At 34.2% G+C, this 23,707-nt stretch overlaps 3 protein-coding genes across 3 annotated transcripts in view; 2 read left to right on the top strand and 1 right to left on the bottom strand.

The window, feature by feature from the left end:
- Positions 1-1,719: 1,719 nt before the first annotated feature.
- Positions 1,720-6,971, top strand: LOC117336425 (protein PIF-like). The gene is made up of 7 exons (XM_033896938.1): positions 1,720-1,871; positions 2,154-2,690; positions 3,081-3,245; positions 3,469-3,663; positions 4,089-4,439; positions 4,834-5,180; positions 5,631-6,971. Exons 1-7 carry the CDS (start codon positions 1,754-1,756, stop codon positions 5,835-5,837), a joined length of 1,920 nt encoding a protein of 639 aa, XP_033752829.1. The 5' UTR covers positions 1,720-1,753; the 3' UTR covers positions 5,838-6,971.
- A 1,005-nt stretch (positions 6,972-7,976) lies between these two features.
- LOC117335904 (protein PIF-like) lies at positions 7,977-14,373 on the bottom strand. The gene is made up of 9 exons (XM_033896173.1): positions 14,295-14,373; positions 13,596-14,153; positions 12,705-12,917; positions 12,107-12,301; positions 11,335-11,697; positions 10,394-10,764; positions 9,872-9,959; positions 9,256-9,335; positions 7,977-8,204 (listed from the first exon to the last, which is right to left on the bottom strand). The coding sequence occupies exons 1-9, from the start codon at positions 14,371-14,373 to the stop codon at positions 8,163-8,165; spliced, it is 1,989 nt and encodes a 662-aa protein (XP_033752064.1). The 3' UTR covers positions 7,977-8,162.
- A 4,258-nt stretch (positions 14,374-18,631) lies between these two features.
- The window catches only part of LOC117336111, a 34,260-nt gene continuing 29,184 nt past the window's right edge, over positions 18,632-23,707 (top strand). The window contains exon 1 of the mRNA XM_033896487.1: positions 18,632-18,839. Coding sequence (XP_033752378.1) covers positions 18,767-18,839 — 73 coding nt within the window. The 5' untranslated portion in view covers positions 18,632-18,766. The remainder of the gene's footprint in view (positions 18,840-23,707) is intronic.

The following is a 23,707-nucleotide window of genomic DNA, read 5'->3' as shown; positions in this document are numbered from 1 at the left end:
GTGTATAATAATATATTTGTATGATACTGATCAGTCTAAAGACTCAAAGTTAATAAAGAACTTGAACATAGTCAAATATTTAATGAGTGCCGGTTATTGAGTTTCGGGTATTATCATTGTCAACGATTTAAGAGTGTCGGTTATTATCATTGTCAACGATTTAAGAGTGTCGGTTATTATCATTGTCAACGATTTAAGAGTGTCGGTTATTATCATTGTCAACGATTTAAAAGTGTCGGTTATTATCATTGTCAACGATTTAAGAGTGTCGGTTATTATCATTGTCAACGATTTAATAGTGTCGGTTATTATCATTGTTAATGATTTAAGAGTGTCGGTTATTATCATTGTCAACGATTTAAGAGTGTCGGTTATTATCATTGTCAACGATTTAATAGTGTCGGTTATTATCATTGTCAACGATTTAAGAGTGTCTGTTATTATCATTGTCATCGATTTAAGAATGTCGGTTATTATCATTGTCAACGATTTAAGAGTGTCGGTTATTATCATTGTCAACGATTTAAGAGTGTCGGTTATTATCATTGTCAACGATTTAAGAGTGTCGGTTATTATCATTGTCAACGATATAAGAGTGTCGGTTATTATCATTGTCTACGATCTAAGAGTGTCGTTATTCGGTTTAATAGGACGTTAAGCAATTTAAAACCAAACCAAATTACGCAACGGAGAATATTTGAGAAATTTAAATGCAAATATGTTAATATATATATTAATTAAAGCTAAATTAATTTATTGATACATGGTGGTTTTATCAAGGATATATTAAGATGAAATTTACAAAACCGCCTTTGACTCTGTTTTCTTTACACTGTACATTCAACGATTGATATCGAATATGTTTTAAAGTCGTTTTATAATTGTAACAATATCTTGATTGTAAAGGTAAACTAAATAAAAAATTATTTTTAATACAAATATAATACACTTACTTATGTAACCCATGGCATACGAATCTACCATACTAGCTGTGAGATCTCACCATCTGTCTAATTAGGTTCGCACTCTCCCGACCAATGTTCTGTCTAAAGTACCTTTGTATATGTAATGTTTGGGGTGGTATATTGTTTATTTATCCTACCTTGTATATGTCCATCCGGTTTTCTAAGAACAATGGACAGTGGTAGGACATGTATGTGGATTAAAACACTTACCAGACGTAAGGTGTGACACATAGTTGATTTCACACCTTAAAACTTATTACAGGTGTAGTGTCATACCTGCACTAATGATTTATTAGCGGAAAGAACTATACTTAGTATCTGAATCATTGTGGATATCGTTATTATGTAATACAATGTACATGTCTTCAAATGAGGTTCCATTCATATATAGATGCACAATGAAGCATCAACCAATGATCCGGAAACACAAAATTTCCATTTAAAAACACAACTCATAGTCTTCCTAATCTTACCTGGGATATGTCTGGTGTTAAAGTTGTGTGGTTTACCGCCTAGAGCTATTCAGACAAGACATTGGCCTGTCATCTCGTGTGTTAAACAATGATCGAGTGTGCTTAATTACGACAGAGAGAAACCGGCCAACCAGGCTACTCAGATTCCAGGTATGACACTAGTAACTGTTGACGTCACAGTGGATAAAGAAAAATTGATCACTTTAAATTATGTTAATCATCATAGAATTTTGTATATAAAAGCTAGAATCCCTCCTCACAGTATCAGAACTAGACTTTGATTCAACAACTCCATATTTATTTATTTTATTTAAAATGTTTACTTTCCGCATTATAAACTCTATATTTTTACTTTCTATATTTCTTTCCTTGCACTGTTTCATTGTCATTCGAGGAGATGAAACGACAACGACCAAGCAAGCTGAGATAACAGGTATGAAAATAACCAATTTCCCTTCAGTAGCGGGATGCATTATATACGTTTGGTACATTATTTTGTGCAATTGCTTTAAGTGCAAAAATAAATATTCTAACCTTTTACTTTTATTATCAGAATCATTATTGATATTTATATCTGAAGTAACAGTAAGAATATCCGCGCGCTTCCATCCGTTATACCAAGATAAATGAACTATAATATAACTTGTTTCGCAATGGTTACAAAAAAGTTTAGATTATAACTAGTCTTGCTCATATTCTTATTCTACTCTCGTAGGGTGCAAAAGCATGATCGACCTTATAGCGGTGATAGACGCTTCCGACAGCATCAACGATGAGGACTTCAAGATGTTAAAAGACTCAATGAATACATTTATTGAGCATATTTACATCAACTCTGCCCGTATGGGTATCGTCGTGTATAGTTCACGGATATCGTTGGAGCTGTCTCTGACGGGAAATAAGACTGGCCTACAGGATCAGGTCCGCCGGCTACCACATGACAAGGAGGGCACCAACACAGATCTCGGTATCCAGAGCATGACAAAACTCTTTAAGAAAGATGGGCGACCGGGGACTCCTATGTTGGGATTCGTATTGACTGACGGAAGGTCAAAGGATCCTAATGCAACAGCAAACCGGGCACAAGAAGCCAAGGACTACGGTATCAATATGTACGCCGTTGGTATTGGAAGTAAGATAGACGATAACGAACTGAATGAGATCGCCAGTAAGAATACTCAAGTGAAAAGAGTTGTATCGTTTTCGTCATTGGCGTCTGCTATTGGAGATCTTGTCAAACTTGTTTGCCCAAGTAAGTATACTTGTATTTCGTGTTTTTTTTTTTATATTAATTATCCACTATTAATTTGAGGAAATTATAAGGCATTGCGTTAATGTACATCGTCTTTATCCACTTCAACATTCGCCTACCAGGTATATCTGTTTTTCTTGGTTCCCTTTTGGATTTCTACACATTTCCTTACTATCCTTCATAGACGAAGTATGTATGTACAATTTTATTATTAGGCATGTAATGTATTATTGGTATCGAAATGGGTAAATCACTATACTGTTTTTGAGTCCGTGCTAATGATTTGAATGGTGTGCATATCAGTTCAATTTTATTTCATCTTTAATGTGTACAGTCTGATAAAAGATTGCTAAACTAAGGAAATGTGTTTTAATGTTTGTGTTTTTTCAGCTACTACAACTACAACAACAACAACAACAACGACTACCACCACCACCACACCTGCCCCTACTACCACGACTACCACCCCTACTACCACTACCACGACTACGACACCCGCGCCTACCACAACCACACAGAAAGCTCCAGAACCGAGCACGCTTCCTCCATCTAAAGGTAGCCTATTCTAGTGTTATATATACATTTATGTCACTTCTAAATAATACTTAAAATGTTTTGAAAATGGCAAAATGATTGTAAATCACATGTCATTACAAAGACACAATGTTGTCTAATATCAATTGTTAAATGGTATAGGGTCAAAAACATCTTTCCGTGTATCAAGAAACCTAATGACCCCTTCCAGACTTAACCCATATTGATCTGGTTTTGTTTACAGGAGTGTGTGATGACTGTACCATCGTAAACGGTATCGGCTACAATAACCACCCAGAAGATTGTGATAAGTTCGTTCAGTGTTTCTTTGGGGATAACGGCGAAGTCCGGGCCATTGATCGACAGTGTGGGTTCGGCCAGTACTGGGATCAAACAGTCCTCACCTGTAGAGAGGCCGCTGAAGTTCCATGTCGTCGAGGTGAGGCATATTCTAAATCTTATTGAATATGTCAATCAGTTTTTATTTACTCGTATCGTTATCATACAACTGATATAGAATTGTCATCACAAAAACGTAGATTGTAGAAAAGAAAGTTATAGTGGAAAAATTAAAGCGGAAAAGTTAAAGTAAGGGGAAGGTTATGTATTTGAGGTAAAATAAAATAGATATAACGAGGAAAGTTCACACATTTGTGATATACAAAAGTTGATTGGGAAATGCACGTAGCAAGAGCTAATTTCTTTATGAGTAAATATTGTAGCCCTAATGCTTATCTAATAACCCTACGTAATAGGTATATATTAATGATGGTGGAATCAATATTTAAAAGATAAAACGTTTAAAGTCTAAACTTAAATTTTTAGTGTTTTGCATGTAAAACATAATTCCTATTATTTTTCCAGAGAAATGCCGATACCCATTCCTTCTGTCCTACCCATACAGCGGATTAAGCAGCTGCCGGGCCCACTGGAAGTGTAATCTGGGTAAATCTGAGGGAACGTGTTGTCCTAAGGGGTACTCATACCAACCATACTACGGCTGTAAAGTCGACTCGACCTGTACCGACTCCTGTCCACCATTATTTACCCACCATACTGGAGGATGTGATACAATGATGGTGGTGGGCAATCCTAAGGTCTATAAACAGTTCGTGAATGGTTTTGGCTGGATGGAGCGCCCATGTGCCCCCGGAACCCACTATAACCCTTTGATCTGTGGCTGTCAGAACTACGAGAGTCTTATCCCTGGCAGAGGTAAAGATTGTCTTAGTTATAAAGCGAACTACCAAATATACTTATTTTCTTTTTTATTGTCGAGGATTGATATTATCTTTTCGTTTTCTTTTTTCTTTAAAGCAAATATATTTCTTATAAAAATCTATTTTATTTCAACGGATGATAATCCGAAAATATAATTTTATCAAAAATATAGAAACCTTTGAAAATGATATCCTTTGCAACAACAGTTTGACTTAAGCGATTATAAAATGGGCCACGCTTTCCTCAATCGCCTGATTTGTTTTCCTTTTGTCTCTTGAAAAAAATAAACCCTTAGATTATTTTCTCTCTGTGTGTGTAATGACTGGATAAACATGCCCCTTTATTCCAATATGCACGTGGTTGTATAAAAGTTGTATCGGTTTTACAGAGTGTAAGCCAGTAGTGAACATTCCATTTGAGGGAGACCTTAAGAACCACGCCGACGGTAGTATACACGTGGAAAATGAAAATGTAAAGCTGATACCAAACAATTACGCGTTCTTCAACGGAAGCTCCAAATTGTACATCCCCTTCTTCGCCAATATGGAGTTTTATACTGATTTTGTCGTCATTATGAAGTTCCTTCCTGTCAAGCCAGGTGTCCAGGCACTGCTGAGCAACAGCGACTGCTGTAGTAACGGAGCAACCATCAATATTCTTAAAACCTCAAGAAATGTTTACTTCCGGGCCAAAGCAGACGCAGAACAGTCGGCCTCAGTCCGTCTGGGATTACTTGTAAGTAAATGTTTCACTTTATTCTAATGTACTTTTAATGTATGTAAACTGGTCCGTATAAACAATTTTTACACAGATAAATTCAACATAGCCATTACTGTCTCTATATATGTCGTTATCCAATCAACACAGCCATATGATTACTGTCTCTATATATGTCGTTATCCAATCAACACAGCCATATGATTACTGTCTCTTTATATGTCGTTATCCAATAAACACAGCCATAGGATTACTGTCTCTATATATGTCGTTATCCAATCAACACAGCCATACGATTACTGTCTCTATATATACATCGTTGTACAATCCACGATACAATTTACGTTAGAATACCTTACGATGATCCGTCTAGTGATATCTAGAATCTCCCCTTTATAAGAGTGTTGAGGAATAAACAGACGATGGTTAATGACGATGGTTAATGACGATGCCTTTTTTGTTCCACAGCACGGTAACTGGAATAAAATCTACTTCATCCACGACCATTATAGACTGGAGGCGAGAAGTAACGAGAGGAGGTCCGAGGCGGACGCCTTCGGACCTATTAGGACGAGCTCAACTGGCATAAGCATTGGATACAGTAAAGGTTTTGATGGCTTTGTTGGTTTTATGGACTATGTGAAGATCTATATGTGTCGTCCAGACACTGTCTAATTCGGATATTTGTCATCGTGATTATCATTGATGCTTTTGAAAAATATTTCTGGTCGGTAAATTACTAATTGAGGTAGCACGAGTTTTTCAATGTTTACGGAAATTATTATCTTGATTCGAAGTCTTCCAATACTAACCAGTAAATATAAAGCGTTAAAGTTAAATATGGATAAATGAACATGTCTAATACGTTGTCATATTTGCCAGACATGTTTCATGCTAAGATGCAATATTCGTGTGAAATTGCATTCAAACTCATATGAAGCGAAAGCTGATATTAGATTCTACTAATCATATAAACCATGCTGTAGTAAACGTGGAAATGTTTTCTTAATGCGGAGCATAAAGCATAGCCATTATGCTAGATTTGTAACTTCTCAAAACGGTTAGAAGCTTTCCACTGCTTTTACTAAGTTATATCAAAATTGAAACAGATATATTTATAGTGAATGTGTTTAAATGTTTCCATTAAACATTTTGTTTGGCTTAGTTATAAGATAACCTATATCATTGTCTTTTTATTGTATAATATCCTTACTTATTGATATATATATATATATGATATATTTTTTTAATGAAACATGTTATATAATAATGTTTTCAGTTTGTGCAATAAGAATACGATCACTGATCTCCATGCTATGATTTAATGTGAATGAGTGGGTATAATATACATATACTACAACATAGTGTTATGTCTACGCTGTCGCGGCCCAATGAGCAATGTTTATTTGTGTGAATTACATGCTGTGTGGATGACTTTATGTAAACATGCTAGCTAACCAAAAGAGTATTATGTGTAAACTTTGTCTGGTCAGATATAAATTTGTCCATATGTTTTGTAAAGTTCAATTGACTTAACTATTTATTTCGATATATTTTATAATTTATATTTTAATACATATTCTCTAATTAAAGTGTGATATTTTAATGCATTGCCTTGTTAGAACTTGTTTATTTACCAAACAGAAAAACAAGGTACAAAGAAACAAATGTACAACACATTTTGCACCTGACTTGAACAACATGTATTGGCTTTCACCCTAGATTGACATGATTTTAATGTCTAAGGTAACACCATAGGATATAGTCAAACATCAGTCCGTTTATTTTTCTATTTATTCATTTTTTTTTTTTAAAAACATTATCTATCTATTTATTTGTGCGTTTCTTTGTCATATCGAATCGTTTCGTAAAATGAATCTGACGACAATTGATTAACAACTGCATTTTCATTCTTACACAGCAATGTGTTAGCCAGATAGTGTTACATTGCAGTACAAGCGTCATCATGGCATTGATTAATGTTCCCGTAACATCGCTTTAGTTATAGATAACTTCATTGGAACACTACCATACATCACTGCGATTGACGTGACCTTTCGGTAACATTTTATAAGGTAATTGACATACAACGTACAAAACATAAAACAATAAATAGATAAATATATATAATGTCTCGTAACTGTTATCTAATATCGTACACGTTTATGGTCATCTGACGTCAACGTAGTAAAGATATGTCATAGACATATTGCTGTCAAAATGTCAAATCCCAAATATTTCAGCTTTGCAATATGATATCCGGTGAAAAACAATGTAAGGGAAATAACTCTTAACTTAATTGTAAAGAAAATTTGCAATAAATGATGGCCATTAGGGTAAAGCACTCGAGTTTTATAATGTTGTATACGATGCATTTCAATTTGATTAGAATTGATTCAAAGAAATTAACAATGACAATTTTATTGTTTATTGTTCTAAATATTCTGATTCAGCACTGTATCTACATCTGTACTTAAGTTGATTTATCAGTTAATAAAATCAGCATTTCAACGAGCATATATCTCATTATTGTAATATCTATAATATATCTTATTATTGTAAAATCTATAATCAAACTACGAGACACAAAATGAAAATCCGAGTTTATAGTGTTCAGTAGCTTGTCCTTAAACAATATCGCAGTGACATTTGGCGTCGTTCTGGTCGATGTAATGTTTACGTCAATCGTGACACGGGAACAAATTTGCTGAATATTGATGTAACACTTTCAATCAACTGACCTCTTTTGCTTGTATATTGATTCATAATTCTTTTTATGAGCAAAGTAAGTACAAAATGATACAAAACCTCGAGTAAAAGCGTAAAATTTATGTTGCCGGCCAATGAAAGTAGTACACATTACATTTTAATTCATTTATTTTTTGCTTTTTGCTTTTTTCACAAGTACAAAATGCTTACGCAGGTAAAAACCAATTTAATTGCTTTCGATTAAAGATTAAATTCTTAACATGGTTTAGAAAATTCCATCAAAGATCGCTTTTAAATCTCATCCAGATCCGGCTGACATCTGTATATCTTGATCTGAAACAGCAATGCAAATACTAAATGAAAAACAAATTAATAAAAATGTCTTCTCAGAGGAAATGTTTTCATCTAATTACGCTGTAGAGCTTAGGAAATGATTGACATTCTGTATCTCGTTGTATGTTTTTATAAAGGCAACTTACTCAAGATCCTCACAGATTGGAGGTTTTCTATGATGGGACATCAATTAAACCAAACAGCTGAATGAACTGAAAAACTGGACACACACATGTACCTTTCTCTCTTTCTCTCTTGACATACACACCTGTACCTTTTACCCTTCTCTTTTGACATACACACCTGTACCTTTTAAATTTCTCTTTTGACAATCACAGCTGTACCTTATACCTTTCTCTCCTGACATACACAAATTGACCTTTTACAATTCACTCTTGACATACACACCTGTACCTTTAACATTTCTCTCTTGACATACACACCTGTACCTTTTACAGTTCTCTCTTGACATACACACCTGTACCTTTTACCTCCCTCTCTTGACATACACACCTGTACCTTTTACCTCCCTCTCTTGACATACACACCTGTATCTTTTACATTTCTCAATTGAGATACACACATTTACCTTTTACAATTCACTCTTGACATACACACATTTACCTTTTACAATTCACTCTTGACAAACACACCTGTACCTTTTACAATCACTCTGGACATACACACCTGTACCTTTTACAATTCACTCTGGACATACACACCTGTACCTTTTAGAATTATCTCTAGACATACACACCTGTACCTTTAACATTTCTCTATTGACATACACACCTGTATCTTTAACGTTTCTCTCTTGAAATACACATTTATGTCTTTCCCTTTATCTCTTGACATACACAATTGTGTAAAAATTGTCCCTTGGACGCTTGTAAGAAGATAAGGATACTATATTCATTATCTTTGAATAGAAATTCTTAATACATGGAACAGCTATTCGTAAAATATCAATGATATATTAATTAAGTATATATACCTCGTCAATTTAAATCAAGTACATGTTGCTTATCAAATTTCAACAAAACATAGGTACCTCGTCAATGTAGCCTTTAAAACTGTTAAATCCCCGTCCGTATCCAATGTGGATTCCTGTGTGGGTTCTTTTGATATTACCTGTTATACAAACACAGGACATACTTTTGATATTACCTGTTATGCAAACACAGGACATACTTTTGATATTACCTGTTATATAAACACAGGACATACTTTTGCTATTACCTGTTATACAAACACAGGACATACTTTTGCTATTACCTGTTATACAAACACAGGAAATATTTCATCATTATTTAATTTTAACCATTTATATGTTTTCTGATCTTTTGTTAAATGTTATGCTTCAGAAAATATATATGAAGTTATCATTATGTTAAATATTATAAGAATCATGAGGTTAAATAGCATTTTCTATATTTCAGCGTTTGCTTAAGCTACTTGGGTACTTTGATTGATCGCATCTCCCACTGAATTACGCAAATTATTACGGTAGATGATATATTTTACGTTTTGGCGTATAATCCTTCTAGTGCTAAAACTAGAAGGTAACATTTAATGTGTATTTTTGTACAATCATTATTACATTATAGAACTACACCAATGTGTCAGATGACCATGTTACAATATGATAATTATTTGTAATTAGCTACCCCGTAAAGGCCTGGTTTTCTCCTTTGAATTACAGCGGCCGTACAGAGTCTTCGTATCATGGACAAAGTACGCAGTGTTCCAGTCATCCTATAACAAAATAAATCTTAATAATATCAGGAGGCAAAATACAGATTCCCAAACTAGGGCAGCATTTATTAAAATACAGCTTACAGCAATAAAATATTTCAACTGTCAAAATCATTCGCAACATTGAGTAAATATCTTTTAAATGATATACATATTATATTCATCAAGCTTTTTGAAAATTTAAACGGTAAAACATAAAAATTGTAATTCTTTCCAAACCTACCTCCGTACTACGCTGTCAGAAAATATCATCAAATGCTGTTATTAAAGAATATACATAGTAATCCAATTATTTCATCAATTTGAATTTCCATTTATATTCATTGATTATAATTCTAAACTAATCGAATCAATACTTTCTTATATATCAACAATCTTATTAAGACATTAACTGATAAATATAATTGTCTTTGTAAATATTTCAGATTACTTACGCAAACAGGGAGGATAAATTTGGACATCTTCCTATTTTGGGATATTGCCATATAATGTAGAGATGATTTACCGAGGATCATCAGTAACGACACGTCATCATTGCAGCAGTCACTGTTACTAACCAACGCCGTCAATTTACGCCTCATGGCTAGCGTTGTATGCGACATCTTGGCTTTAAAACGGATTTTAATCACGAGGTCCTTGAATTCTGCATTCGAATATCTTGGAATGATAAGCTTCGATCTTCCATTGAAATAGGCATATCCCTCTTTTGTTTGTCTCACATTGTAGTTTTGAACATAGCTGTGTGATCCCGACTGATCCTTTAAATTCTTGGTAAACGGAAGGTATACTTCAGGTTTACATGTTCCTGTTAAACATATGTTTTTTAAATGTCAAATCTGAATAATATTGCTCATATAAAATGTTCATTTTTTAACCGAACCGGCGCAATGCATTTATGAGTTGTGCGTGTTTGTAATTTTACGTTTTGTTGGCTTAGGGCCCTGTGGAAGATTTGAGTCATGTTAAACATGTTACCCTTTTTAAAACATAATACATGTATTAAGTTATACCAGCTTGTAAATATCATTTTAATAGTCAGGACGTTCTGGCAAGGTTGAACGTCTCTAATTCATTAATCCAACATCCCTGTTTCATTAGCGATGCACACATCATAAAAAAGGAAACAGACAACTGTATGTTAGCAATCTAAAGAAGCATGTTACATATTTTATTAAATACTACCCAATAATAATATTGGTTTCAATTTCATCAGGAGGAAGGATTATGTTTTGTGTTGATTATTTCATTGTCATGTTTTATGTATGCAACGGGTCATTACATCATTACAACAGCCTTTTTACATTAAATTTATGGCTAAAATTTGATCTCGCAAAAAATAGAAATTCGCGTTTTATCAGTACTTGTATTAACTTACGCTTGTCAGGCACGTGCGTTGTATGTCCAGTACACGCACACTTGTCCGCGTTATACTGACTTCCGGGTGCGCATGGGCGTGGTATCCACATGTTCCATCCTTTGATGAACTGCTCGTAGATTTTAGGGTTACCAAACACCAGACGGGTCTCACATATTGATATGGACGTGATTGTTGGCGGGCATTCATCCTGACATCCGGGATCTTTGACACATTTATGCTTGCCTCCCCAGCGCCGGTACCGAAAACCCTTATCACAACATCTTGCCGCAGATCTACCATTTTTACACAGCCAGTATGCTCGACAGTTCTGAATGCCTTTGTATGGATATGATTTCAGTTTGGGTCGTAACATACACTTATCTATATTGTAATAAATAAAATGTTATGTTAAACAAAATACTCCATAAGATCTATTGTGAAGTGTGTACCTGCAATAAGATAGTGTAAAGAAAAGGAAAACAAATAAAGGAGGGAAAATAAGAGGTTGCAATATTATATACTGATCTCATAACAATGATATTTCGTAAACGTTCGTGAAAACAGTTATTCAAACGGATGTGAAACATAAATGTGAATCTCGATGACCTCACTCCCTGCTTTCTTTAGACTATGATGCGGCATTAACAGGTTAACGGGACACAGTTGAATTACTTTGTTTACAGGGTAGTTATGTAGTAATCTATTACAAGCGACTGAACTAGCTGTAATACCAGAATAGATGTTTTCTTTTATAAATAAATCGAATGTAAACCAATAACTATATACGTACCATTGTTACAGTGTGACTGGAACGACAGACGACATGACAACACGTTAGTGTCAAAGAAGAATCCAAATGGACATTCTCGGTAGGCGGCTCTCATATTTCCGTGCGGTCCGAAGTAACATTGTGTAAACTTGCTACAGATTTTGGGGTGTGGATTATAACCCACGCCATTCATCATACTGCAGTCGTCACAGGGACCTGTAATAAGTATCAAAATCTCACTAGATAGATTTTCACCACTATGCATTTTGCGGATGTAGATTCCTGCGTTCATACGATTTGGACAGCAGTTGTATTATTTTGTATAAGTTCGATTTGTTTTTCCATTCAATAGTGTACGACTGCGAAAATCACAAAAATAACATTCAAATTCAACATGCAGTTGACAAAACAACGAAGCTAATATTTGATAGAATTATTCTATTTATAAAAAAATATATCAATATTTGATAAAAATACCAACTGAATTAAAATAAATAATAATAATAAAAAAATAAACATGCTTTGTATTATCATTGATCGATATCGGTACAATATGTCGTAGATAGGCATAACAAGGAGAATAATGTAAACTCCGGACTAATAAAAGTTTGAACCTTACCTTTGACCCACCCCGGTGCTTTTATTGACTGCTCTTTCTTCTGTTTGATGGACATTTTTCGGATGTTCACTATCTTGAGTTGCTTTCTAAAAGCTGATTTTACAAACGTTGGTTGTTTCGTTGTCGTAGGTGTCGTTGTTGTAGTGGGTGTAGTTGTAGTTGTTGTGGGTGTGGTCGTTGTTGTAGTGGGTGTAGTTGTAGTTGTTGTGGGTGTTGTCGTTGTTGTAGTGGGTGTAGTTGTAGTTGTTGTGGGTGTTGTCGTTGTTGTAGTGGGTGTAGTTGTAGTTGTTGTGGGTGTGGTCGTTGTTGTTGTAGGCGTTGTTGTGGTTGTTGTGGGTGTGGTTGTGGTTGTTGTAGGCGTTGTTGTGGTTGTTGTGGGTGTGGTCGTAGTAGTTGTTGGCGTTGTAGTGGTTGTGGTTGGTGTGGTGGTAGTTGTTGTGGGTGTGGTCGTTGTGGTTGTCGTAGTAGTTGTTGTAGCTATTAAAATAAAAACAGAAACATAAAATAAACTTCATAGAAAAAACAAAGAAAAGACAAATTTATCATGTTGAATCAACGATACCAACTAGATTATAAGACAATTTGTTTACATTTTATAAAACAATAAAATTAATTATTGTAATAAAAGATAACATATCCTTCTTTGAACTTAAAGTGTCCATGTGGTGGGTAATAACAATAAGATTAAAAAGTCAAACTTAGATCTGTACTTTCGCGGCTGCATCGTACCGCTCTTCAGGGGAATAGTATGTATGTAATCAGAGGTGTAATGGTACAAACAGAATAATAACATGCCTAAATTTCCCCCCCAAAAAGATTTTCGGCTAATCAGCTGTTATGTTAGAGTAAATGTCGATCGATTTAATAATGCTATCGTTTAGTTTGACTTACTTGGACAGACCATTTTCACCAGACGGTCGATCGAGTCTTTGAGTTGTGCGAAGGATTTTACCGTTAGTACGTTTTCCTCGCGTGAAGCTATTCCGTTTAGTTCCGTTTTGTTAACGAGGTCCGAGATTCCCACCGCAAACATCTCAATACCATCATTCCTTGCTCTTCTTGCCTGCCTTAAAGTTTTAGTCATACTTTTGGAGCGTCCGTCCGTAAGGACCATACCTACGGCAGGTATATCAGGACGTTTTTCCCGTAGAGGGTCGGACGTAAAAAGTTCGTGCATCATTTTGATGCCCCGTGCTGTGTTGGTTCCCTCTTGGGGATGCGGAAGACGTCCAATTTCTATTTTGAGTTTGACCCTATCGGAAGTCAGGTTCTGTATCATTGCGATAGATGTGCTGAATACGACAATGCCCATACGGACCTCCCCGGGAGATATCTTGAATTCGTCTACCATTTCCTCCACGACCTCGCGTAAAGTTTGAAAGTTCTCTTCGTTGATACTATCTGACCCGTCCACAACACAGATAAAGTCTAGCAGGCGGCGGCACTTCGCTAGAATGAGACAAGATTAGACAATATATAAATACAACATGATTAGGAAAATCACATAACAAGCAGAAATGCTAGAGTTTAAGTATAATTATATAGATGAGAAAAATGACATCAGTTTGTTATCAAGTGAAGTAATCTCACAATGATCGGCCGAGACAATCATTTGCAGTGACAGAAAGACGATCATCACTAGAATGACTGCGTTTTCCATGGCTGTCATCGTTCATGGACCAGGTCATAAGCTGCAGTTAGAGAAAGTGAGCGAGCCTTTTGAATCCGCAGCAAAGTGCAAGCTGATGCGAGGATTCCGGTACCATCTTCATCCATCATTGTCTCCATTCCTCCCGTCCTTAGGGCACTGGAAATACTTGGTTATCACCGAACATTGATGAGGTGTGATAATGATATAAAACAGTACTTCACAATGCAGCCTGGGTATGTCGACTCCCTAAGGTCATAGACCGTTACGAGGTACGGACATTTGTGCACTTTTGCATTAAACATCTGTTTAGAGAGTCAAGATGTGAAATGTATAAATGATGAATGACTCTCATTAGCGCTTATTTACCATTGATTAGGTTAATACCTATTATCTTTATATGACATTATTCATACTAACTCATCTTTGACCGCAGGTAAAGTCTGAATGGATTCATACTGGAGACACTAGCTAAGGGCGTGGATGTGGAAGGTCATGTCGTGCAAGGTAGTAACAACGCATAAAACGCAATGAAAAAGTTTAAATGTCAAATATCACATTACGAATGATAAAGTATGTTTAAGTCATGGGTTCTACGATATTCATCTGAAAAATATAATGCCAATTTTCAGGGAGAATACTAGAAGCCGAAGCAGTGACCTAAAATGTGTTTGCTAACATCTAAGATCGGTGCTTTCTGCACAACAACAGTTTAAACATTTTCACTTGACTTATGATTTTTCCGAAACAAATAATTATCTGCTAAACTCTTGAACTGACAAAGACATACGATGCTCATCTATAAAAGAAAGATACCGACAAATGAAAATGTCAAATATAGAGTGGTCCTCTATCGTCTGCTATGATCACGGCCTCGTGGGTTTTGTTGACATCTTGCTGTATGCTAACCAATTCACGTGAATGAGTTGTTGTCGACTTGTTGGCGTGCCCTTAATTACATACAGACAAAATTCCCAGTTTCGGGTCATAAACGAAGTTTAATTAAGTTTCATGCGTTTTTGCAAATTACGGAAATTACGGTAAATACAATACTCTATACACGATCTTTAAGAAACAAATAAAGCCGCCGAATCCTCCGACCTGTTGCGATTATAAATGTTTATATATAGAAGGAATTCCGTAATAATTACATTTAATTTCTCGTTTTATTGATGTGGTTAGGAATGCATCCGCACTTTAAATAATTATAAAAATTTACAATTCATTTATTATTGTATAGCCCTATAAAAATGTTTTTACTATAACACATATATTAAAATGTAATGCTAAAAATTAAATTGATTTATCTTAGCTCATATCGTGTTATAATTAATTTTCGGGTTGTAGATCAGTTTTTCTACATTGGACTGTCGAAGCTAACTCCCCTGTATTGCTTCCCTTCTTAGAGTTACTCCCCCTATACGTCTATCTTTCTATCTAAGGATTCTTGGAAAGAATGATTTTATCTAAACAATTTTAATTCGTAGTTTTTGTGTTTAAATTTGAGCTCTTTACCCACCTTCCCACTCCTTATCGATATGTTGTAGTGTTGGGGACTTGTTACTGCGGTAATTTTCTGTATATTTTCAGTTTGATATTTGCTGTAAGGATTTGTAGATGATTCACGTGTTAATCTCTACATTTGCAAAGAGGAAGAGCAAGTCGGATGCTTGTCACAGTCTTCAAGAGTTTCCAGATGTGGCTTGCGGTCATTTTAGGCAACACCAGTACCGCTTCGGTGCATTTCTTTTACCATAGTGACCAGTTGTCATTCAATGAACCGTTCATCTTAGAGCTTAGCTTCTGAAGTTACAAATTGTATATGCAATTTAATAGCATAATCAATTTAAAGGGTACAGCTGTTCCAAGTGTTCCCTTGAATTTTAAATTTTTCTAATTGGATAAATTAATTGGTAAAAGTGGAGAAACTTAAGGTGTTCAGCTGTTTGTTCCCAGTGTTCACTTAGTTTGTCTTCTATATTTCTTTTTTAAAGATTTTGGAAATGTTGCAGTTATATCAAGTTGAACTGCGTTTGGTTTGCCCAATGACTCCATCTGTATGAAGTCGTGGCTATATAATCGCCAAACATTTAAAATAAAAATATCGTTAGTAACTTATTTGGTGTTGGTATTTTTGTGTCTTTGATACGTTTTATATGTCGAATAGATAGATGGGTAGTAAGCTCTGATCCTTGATCGTTCACTCTGTCATAATTCCGCACGATTTAAACTTTGTAACTTCTGAAAAAGTATTTAAATTCAGTGAAATAAAAAAAAGTATAAACCAAAACTTGTGTACACTTTATTCATAACCCATTCGACATGATTTTTATTTAAACTAAACTAATATTTAAATGCAGCGTTCGTTTTCACAACTCAGTGAAATCAACGAAATTTTATTTAATTTTGTTTTAAATACCATAACACAATCCTTGTTTCCCTTCGATGATAATTTATCAATATGAGTTTTTGACAAACTTTCCAGTTTACAGGTAAAGCATATATAATACACAAAGAGTATCATCACACATACTTATACTATATGTATATATATACATGGGATTAATGTATAACATACAAGTATAGTAATATCATACAGCTATGTCATACATATATATGATTATTATACAAGTATGCTAATATACATGTTTGTCATACATTAATCCCATATAAATATACACACAGTATTATTATTCGTAAAGATGATAATTCATGACAATATATTTCAATTTCTACTCAAGTTGGACTCAATGAAACTACCAAGCTTAATCTGTTTCATTTGCTCATGAATTTGACCAGATTAACACTGATCAGTGCGTATGAATACATGGTTAAAATCCTTCCGCGGAACGATTTCACTTTTTCTACATTGTTGTAATAAACATGGAATAATTATTAAAATTATCAAATTTATAATGGATTCTTGTATTTTATGAAAGACCAGATATGCTAAATACTTCTATTTTTACAAAATATTGCTGTTTTTAATCCTAAAATTGCGGACTATTTTACTCGACCGACTAGACATGCACAATCCGGAACTCCTCGGGCTTTTCCGCATTTGGACTTGCACAAGCTTCGAGACATTAATATCTAGACCGACCTTTTTATTCGAAAAAAAAACAACAACAATTGAAATATAAGGATTGAATCTTGATTTGGTCGATTTCATGGGTTCATGAATTGAGTTGCTCTTGAGACAAATTCAACATGAACTGCTTCGCAGTTCATTAAATTTGTCTCAAGAGCAACTCAATTCATGACCCCATGAAATCGACCAAATCAAGATTCAATCCTTAAATGAATGTTTATCAGAGTTATTTCCCTTATCCGTATAATGACTTCAGTCTTTTATAGCTCATAATCATTATTGTTAGATCATGCAATGTTGAAGTGTCTATTACATAAATGCTAATTAATTTGATGGATTATGTCATTTGCTCATTATAGTTATATCTAAATATTTATAGTGTACGATTACAATAATGCCTTGTATCAGTAAAGAGGTGATAAGTATATGCTATATATAACTTATTAGATAATTAACAGTTTGAATGAGGTAATTACTGAAACAAATTACTGAAAAATACTAGACAATGCCTTCCGCTGATATCCAGAGAATGTAAGTTGGTATACAACTAGTTATACCTATCGCATGATACATATATATATGTAGTTCAATCGTTTTGATTATATTTAAAAATTTTTTTTTTTTTTTTTTAAATATGTCATATGATTTATATCCCCCCCCCTCGAATGTGTCTTTAATCACTTGCGTATCGCTGTTGAATTAAGACAAGGAATGCGATAGTTCGAATAGCCAGGAACAAGACTATAGTATGTTGATATTTAGAGCAACACCATAAGACACGCAAATAGTCAGCAGTGTTTAGTCAGAACATTATGTTTGTAAAGTATATTAGAATATGTATTATGTGAATTTGAAATAAAACGAATATTTTTTTTTCAAATTAACTTTGTTTTAAATAATACAAAAGGATATATCGTGCTTTGAATTAACCTAATGCGATGTTCGACTTAAGTTACGCGGATAATATTTTCTAAGCGATATCTTGTATTAAACTAAATTATTTTGTGTAGTTGTTTCATTGGTTTTTATGTATGTAAGTATGTTGACGCAGGTGACATTATGGATGAACTTTCCTCTAGTCCAATCAGCAAGCAATTACGTTGGTAGACAATGGTAAATTAAGGGAACATCTCAGAATCACACTGTCCTGTACACATGAATAAATATGTTTATCACGCCTCACTTACGAGGTTTAACATCACTGGGAAATCCCCGACCAACACTGCACGCTAACAAGGGCCTAACGTCACCTGCTCTAAATCCGAATAAAACAACCCAACCGACATCGGAACATACTGAATTGGTGGTGATTTCGAACAAACAATGAGGATTTTTATAACAACATTGACCATCTTTCTACATACACTTGTATCACAATGCCAGTTTCCAAATACAGGTAAGTGATATTTGTCTTTTCTCGTTTTGTATGCCTGTCATACTTTGTATAATGACAAATGACAGGCCTTCCGGTGTACCGCCAGGCAACAGTAATTAATGTGCTCCCTGGATAACGACGCCTACTGCCTCTGTGTGTGTATAATGTACACATAGTAACAGTTTAGGGAAAATGGCAAGTTATATCAATACTTCGACCACAACACTATTATATATACCTCAAAATATACAACGTATTTCAATCTAGATATTATTTGTTGTCTGTCCCTCAAACTCTAGATAAAGTTAACATAATAAGAAATCAAATCGGTATGTAAGTATGTAATGTATATCAAAATAGAAAGTATGTGATATATCTTCAACTAGACACCATGTTGAATAGCTCACACCTGACAGTTATTTTTGTTATATTAAACATAATGTTATATAAGTCAAGTAATGTACATCAAACCATAAATAACGTAGTACCTGTCCAATTATATCCTCTACCTTGATAATGTGAACAACAATCAAACTAAACATTGTATTACATCCCCCAAAATTGATTCTATGTTAAACCACAACTTGTAACAAACTTATACAAATCAAACTATGCGCCGTGTTGTATTGTGTTGTCTTGATATCACACCAATTAAGACATTTTATAACACATGCTAAATGATAAGTTCAACTTGTCAAACCAGACCATATCACATGACATAAACACCAAGTGTTGTCTATATATGGTACCCCTAAACAAGACATCAGATTACATAACCCAATTTTGTATAAAATATCATATCCCTTCACACTAGACATCATAGTATATAACCCAATTTTGTATATAATATCATATCCCTTCACTAGACATCAAATTATCTGTCTATATATCATACCCCTTGACACTATGCATCATAATATATAACCCAAATTTGTATACATGACATATCCCTGGATTAGTCATCATATTGAATAACCCATTTTTGTATATGTCATACCACTTCATGCTAGACATCACATTATATAACTGTCTATATAGCATACCCCTAACTATACCCCCAACTTAATCATACTATCATTTAACACAAAGTTGTATATATCATGCTACTTAAACCAAATATCACATTATATGATTGTGTATATGGCATACCCCTAACTTAATCATAATATCATGTAACCCAATGTTGTATTTATCTTGCTCCTAAACCAAAAATCACATTATATATCCCAACTCGTATATGTCACATCCATTAACTATGTTACTATATATAATCCAAAGTTGTCTTCTGTCATAACTTTAAACTATACTTTACATTCGAATTTTGTTTTATGACTTTTGCCGTTTTCTGATTGGTCGAGACTTCTCCTACAGGTCTTGATGATATACAATGTTAACCCGAAACTGGTGAATTCCTGCACGAGAGGTTGACAATTCAAATTAAAAACCTGGTCTAAAGATAGTAACAGGGGATTTCCAGAGTCTTCAGTTTTTTTGACCAATCACACAAGAGGATTTTTGATCATCGGGATGTAACCATTGAAAAAAAGGCAGACAAAACTGCTGTGAGGCATGATAAGATACGTTTTAGCAGTATTTGTACTTTCGATCTTTAAAACATTACTTAATTAAACATACAAACAAATTACATCATCGTCAAGGAGACATGCTAATGGTATTCCGGAATTATTTGGCAAGAAAAAGGTCACGGGGTTAACTTGAAAATCTAACTGTTAAATGCTGTAGCCATTTCAGTGAAGCTGAATGAACATGTTAATTTATTGTCAATTACTTTATGCCATTCTCGATTTTTTTTATTATCTCTTTCGCAAAATATCATTATCCTTAATATTGATTACTTCTCGTGTAAAAACAACATAAGGACACTTAAAAATAAATAAAAATAAATAAACAAACACAAAAACAAAACAACAAAAAACAAAAAAACAAATGGGATTATGAGGTATCTTTCATATCACAACGTTTTGCGTGGCATACATTATCCTGAAACATCACGTCAAAATTAACCCAAAGTTGTGCATGTCGTACTCCTCAAGCATCACATCATATTATATAACCTAAAGTTGTGCATGCCATACTCCTCAAACATCCCATCCTATGATGTATAACTTAAAGTTGTGCATGTCGTACTCCTCAAGCATCACATCACATATCTATCCCAAAGTTGTGCATGTCATAATCCTCAAGCATCACATCATATTATATAACCTAAAGTTGTGCATGCCATACTCCTCAAACATCCCATCCTATGATGTATAACTTAAAGTTGTGCATGCCATACTCCTCAAACATCCCATCCTATGATGTATAACTTAAAGTTGTACATGTCTTACTCCTCAAACATCATATATCTTAACGTTTCTTTCCAAACCTAAACGTGATATCACGCTAATCAACCTAATCTAGAATTCATGCCGTTCATTCGAACTAGTTAATGATTTCAACCCGAAAAATATATATTTCTTTTAAATGCATTTATAACTTGATATCATATACATTGACGTTGTCATCACTTGCACAGTTACAATCCCATATACTACAGCTCATACTTATTAAAGAGGACTTTTTCCCTCCCTGGACACCTGGTATTGTTATCCGTTACATTTTCAATGATCTTTATTGAATATTCTGGAACATTTTCCTCAGGTTGGTAAAGTAAATATAATATAAGTTATATGACACAGCCAATATCATATTTAAGAGTGTGACATTTCGATGACTACACTTTCACCATCATCGGACTGATAACCAGTGTGAAGCGTACTAGCACTGTCTGATGTAGAGTACGAGACGGTAAACGATTTTATCTACTATGAAGATATTGACCGATATACATATTTCAGATTTTGTGTGTACATGTGTTTTTATTGCAATTTATATATATTTTTTTATATCTGTCCTTTACCGATTCGTAATTAGGATTAATATTTCGTTTACATATGAGTATTTCTGCTCATGTTTCTTACATTTAGCATAGCAACCATGGAATAGATGTGTACTAGTTAGTCCACAGCATATGAAGGTAACACTGTCTAAAGCATACCGATATATATATTTAAGATTTGTATGCTTATGTTTTGTGCATATGTTTTTAAGAAGGACTTTCAAAGTCATTCTGAATGATAGACAGATGTTATAATTACTATCTATTATATCAATATCTTGTCACATCTAATTGGATCTAATTAAACTGTTAAATTCTGTTAAACAGTTAGGATAAGATGTATTTAGAATTGAAACCCTTTGTGTGTCATTTTATAGTCATAGCGTCCTCATAAAAGTAGACTTAATCATTCCAAATTGAATAACAAAGTACATTACTACACTGTGTGGATATTAAAAGGCTGTCATTAAAGTAGAAATCAAAAGGCAGAAATAAAGCTTGGTGTAGAAGGGTAATTAATATTGCCAGCGAATGTATAAATATGTGTGGAGTATGTAATTTCATACCATCTTGAATCAAAGCCTGTAAACGATTATCTACAAACACTTTATCTTTAAATCACTCAGCTCTACCAGAATGAATAAGATGATCATTCTTGGTCCCTTGCAGATTGTACAAAATACATTTTGGGCGTTTGTGACCCTACAATTTGTACAAAAACACGTTGTGTCCGTTTGTGTTCCTGTGCCAGATGTGCAATTTTAATGCGTTCGTTGTGTCAAATTGCATATCAACTGTAAATTATATCTGAATGTATGAATACATTATGACAGGAGGCTACACTATGTTAATACTTCTGTCACGAAAAGTATCTAACTTTCTTTGTCATCATCGTAAAAATAAATGATATTTTTAGTAATATTTCTATATAAAGTCGATATTGTACTAGACCTCAATACTAAGGATTAACTAACAAAATACTGTAAAAATTCCTAGTTTTGCCGAAATTGTGAAAATATTTTTCTTTCAGCCTTTTACCCTAGATTAAGCTACCTCTGGGAAATGTCAACTTTATAGATCTTCTGACTCGCACAAAAACAAAATATAATGCTCCAATAAACACATTAGATGGCACAGTTAAGCACAGACATCTTGTCCAACATTCTGTATTCTAACTATATTAAGCATGTTGACATGTCTTAAATTATTCTTCTGTAACCCTGGACATGTAGCTGTACATGTACTCTACCGGGCATTAGTGTAATTGTATATATTCTAAATACAAATGTTGTTTATATTTCGTTTGGCTAATTCATAAGTGTAAATAGCTATATGACAGGTGGTTGAAGGGGACACTATAGGATCTAAACAGTATAACATTGCTCTTCCTGTGTCACAAAATAAACCAATTATAACCTTTCATATCTAAGTTACGGGAATATAATCTTTTACCTTACGTATATTAGTGTATCCTAAAGGCAATCACTGGGTTACAATTACTGATTTATGTGATTTACAAGGGTCAACAGTGAGTACAGATTATGTGACTTTTAGTTGATGATATTTGTAATGATCAACTACAGGAAGGACATTTACGTCACCGAGTGACGGTGTTTTAATGATAAACAGTGATTGATCATTGATCGAGTTAGATCACGTATAGTAAGGGGAACGCTAAACGTGTTGTAATAACACGACATGACGGTAGTATTTGGTTCGCCAGCTTACCTCCATTTTCTTAGCCAGGAACAGAGACAAACACATTACCACACACTTGTATAACTGCGATGATTTCGATTTCCTGTTACCTATCTTTCATTGATAGATCGTATCAATCACTGTGCTGCAGCCTCCGGCACTTATATGTCACAGCTGATTGGAATTCAATGGGATGATCCCGATTGCATGACTTCTCCTATCGACAGAAATAAACCCTTACATATCAAAGTTCCGAAATATGCTGATTGTTAAAGGTTCATCATTATGA

Source organism: Pecten maximus, chromosome 10 (genome assembly GCF_902652985.1).
Source record: "Pecten maximus chromosome 10, xPecMax1.1, whole genome shotgun sequence".
Lineage (NCBI taxonomy): Eukaryota > Metazoa > Mollusca > Bivalvia > Pectinida > Pectinidae > Pecten > Pecten maximus.
This window is presented reverse-complemented; position numbering and strand designations above follow the sequence as displayed.

What these genes read in the sequence shown, in the direction of transcription:
- LOC117335904 (XM_033896173.1), bottom strand. Translation starts at nt 14,373, where the DNA reads ATGACAGCCATGGAAAACGCAGTCATTCTAGTGATGATCGTCTTTCTG. An exon ending in CCAGTCACACTGTAACAATG is followed by an intron (nt 11,698 to 12,106) that starts GTACGTATATAG and finishes ATTACAATATAG; the next exon opens with ATAAGTGTATGTTACGACCC. An exon ending in GAAAACCAGGCCTTTACGGG is followed by an intron (nt 9,336 to 9,871) that starts GTAGCTAATTAC and finishes TTTGTATAACAG; the next exon opens with GTAATATCAAAAGAACCCAC.
- LOC117336425 (XM_033896938.1), top strand. Translation starts at nt 1,754, where the DNA reads ATGTTTACTTTCCGCATTATAAACTCTATATTTTTACTTTCTATATTT. An exon ending in CAAGCAAGCTGAGATAACAG is followed by an intron (nt 1,872 to 2,153) that starts GTATGAAAATAA and finishes CTACTCTCGTAG; the next exon opens with GGTGCAAAAGCATGATCGAC. An exon ending in TGAAGTTCCATGTCGTCGAG is followed by an intron (nt 3,664 to 4,088) that starts GTGAGGCATATT and finishes TTATTTTTCCAG; the next exon opens with AGAAATGCCGATACCCATTC.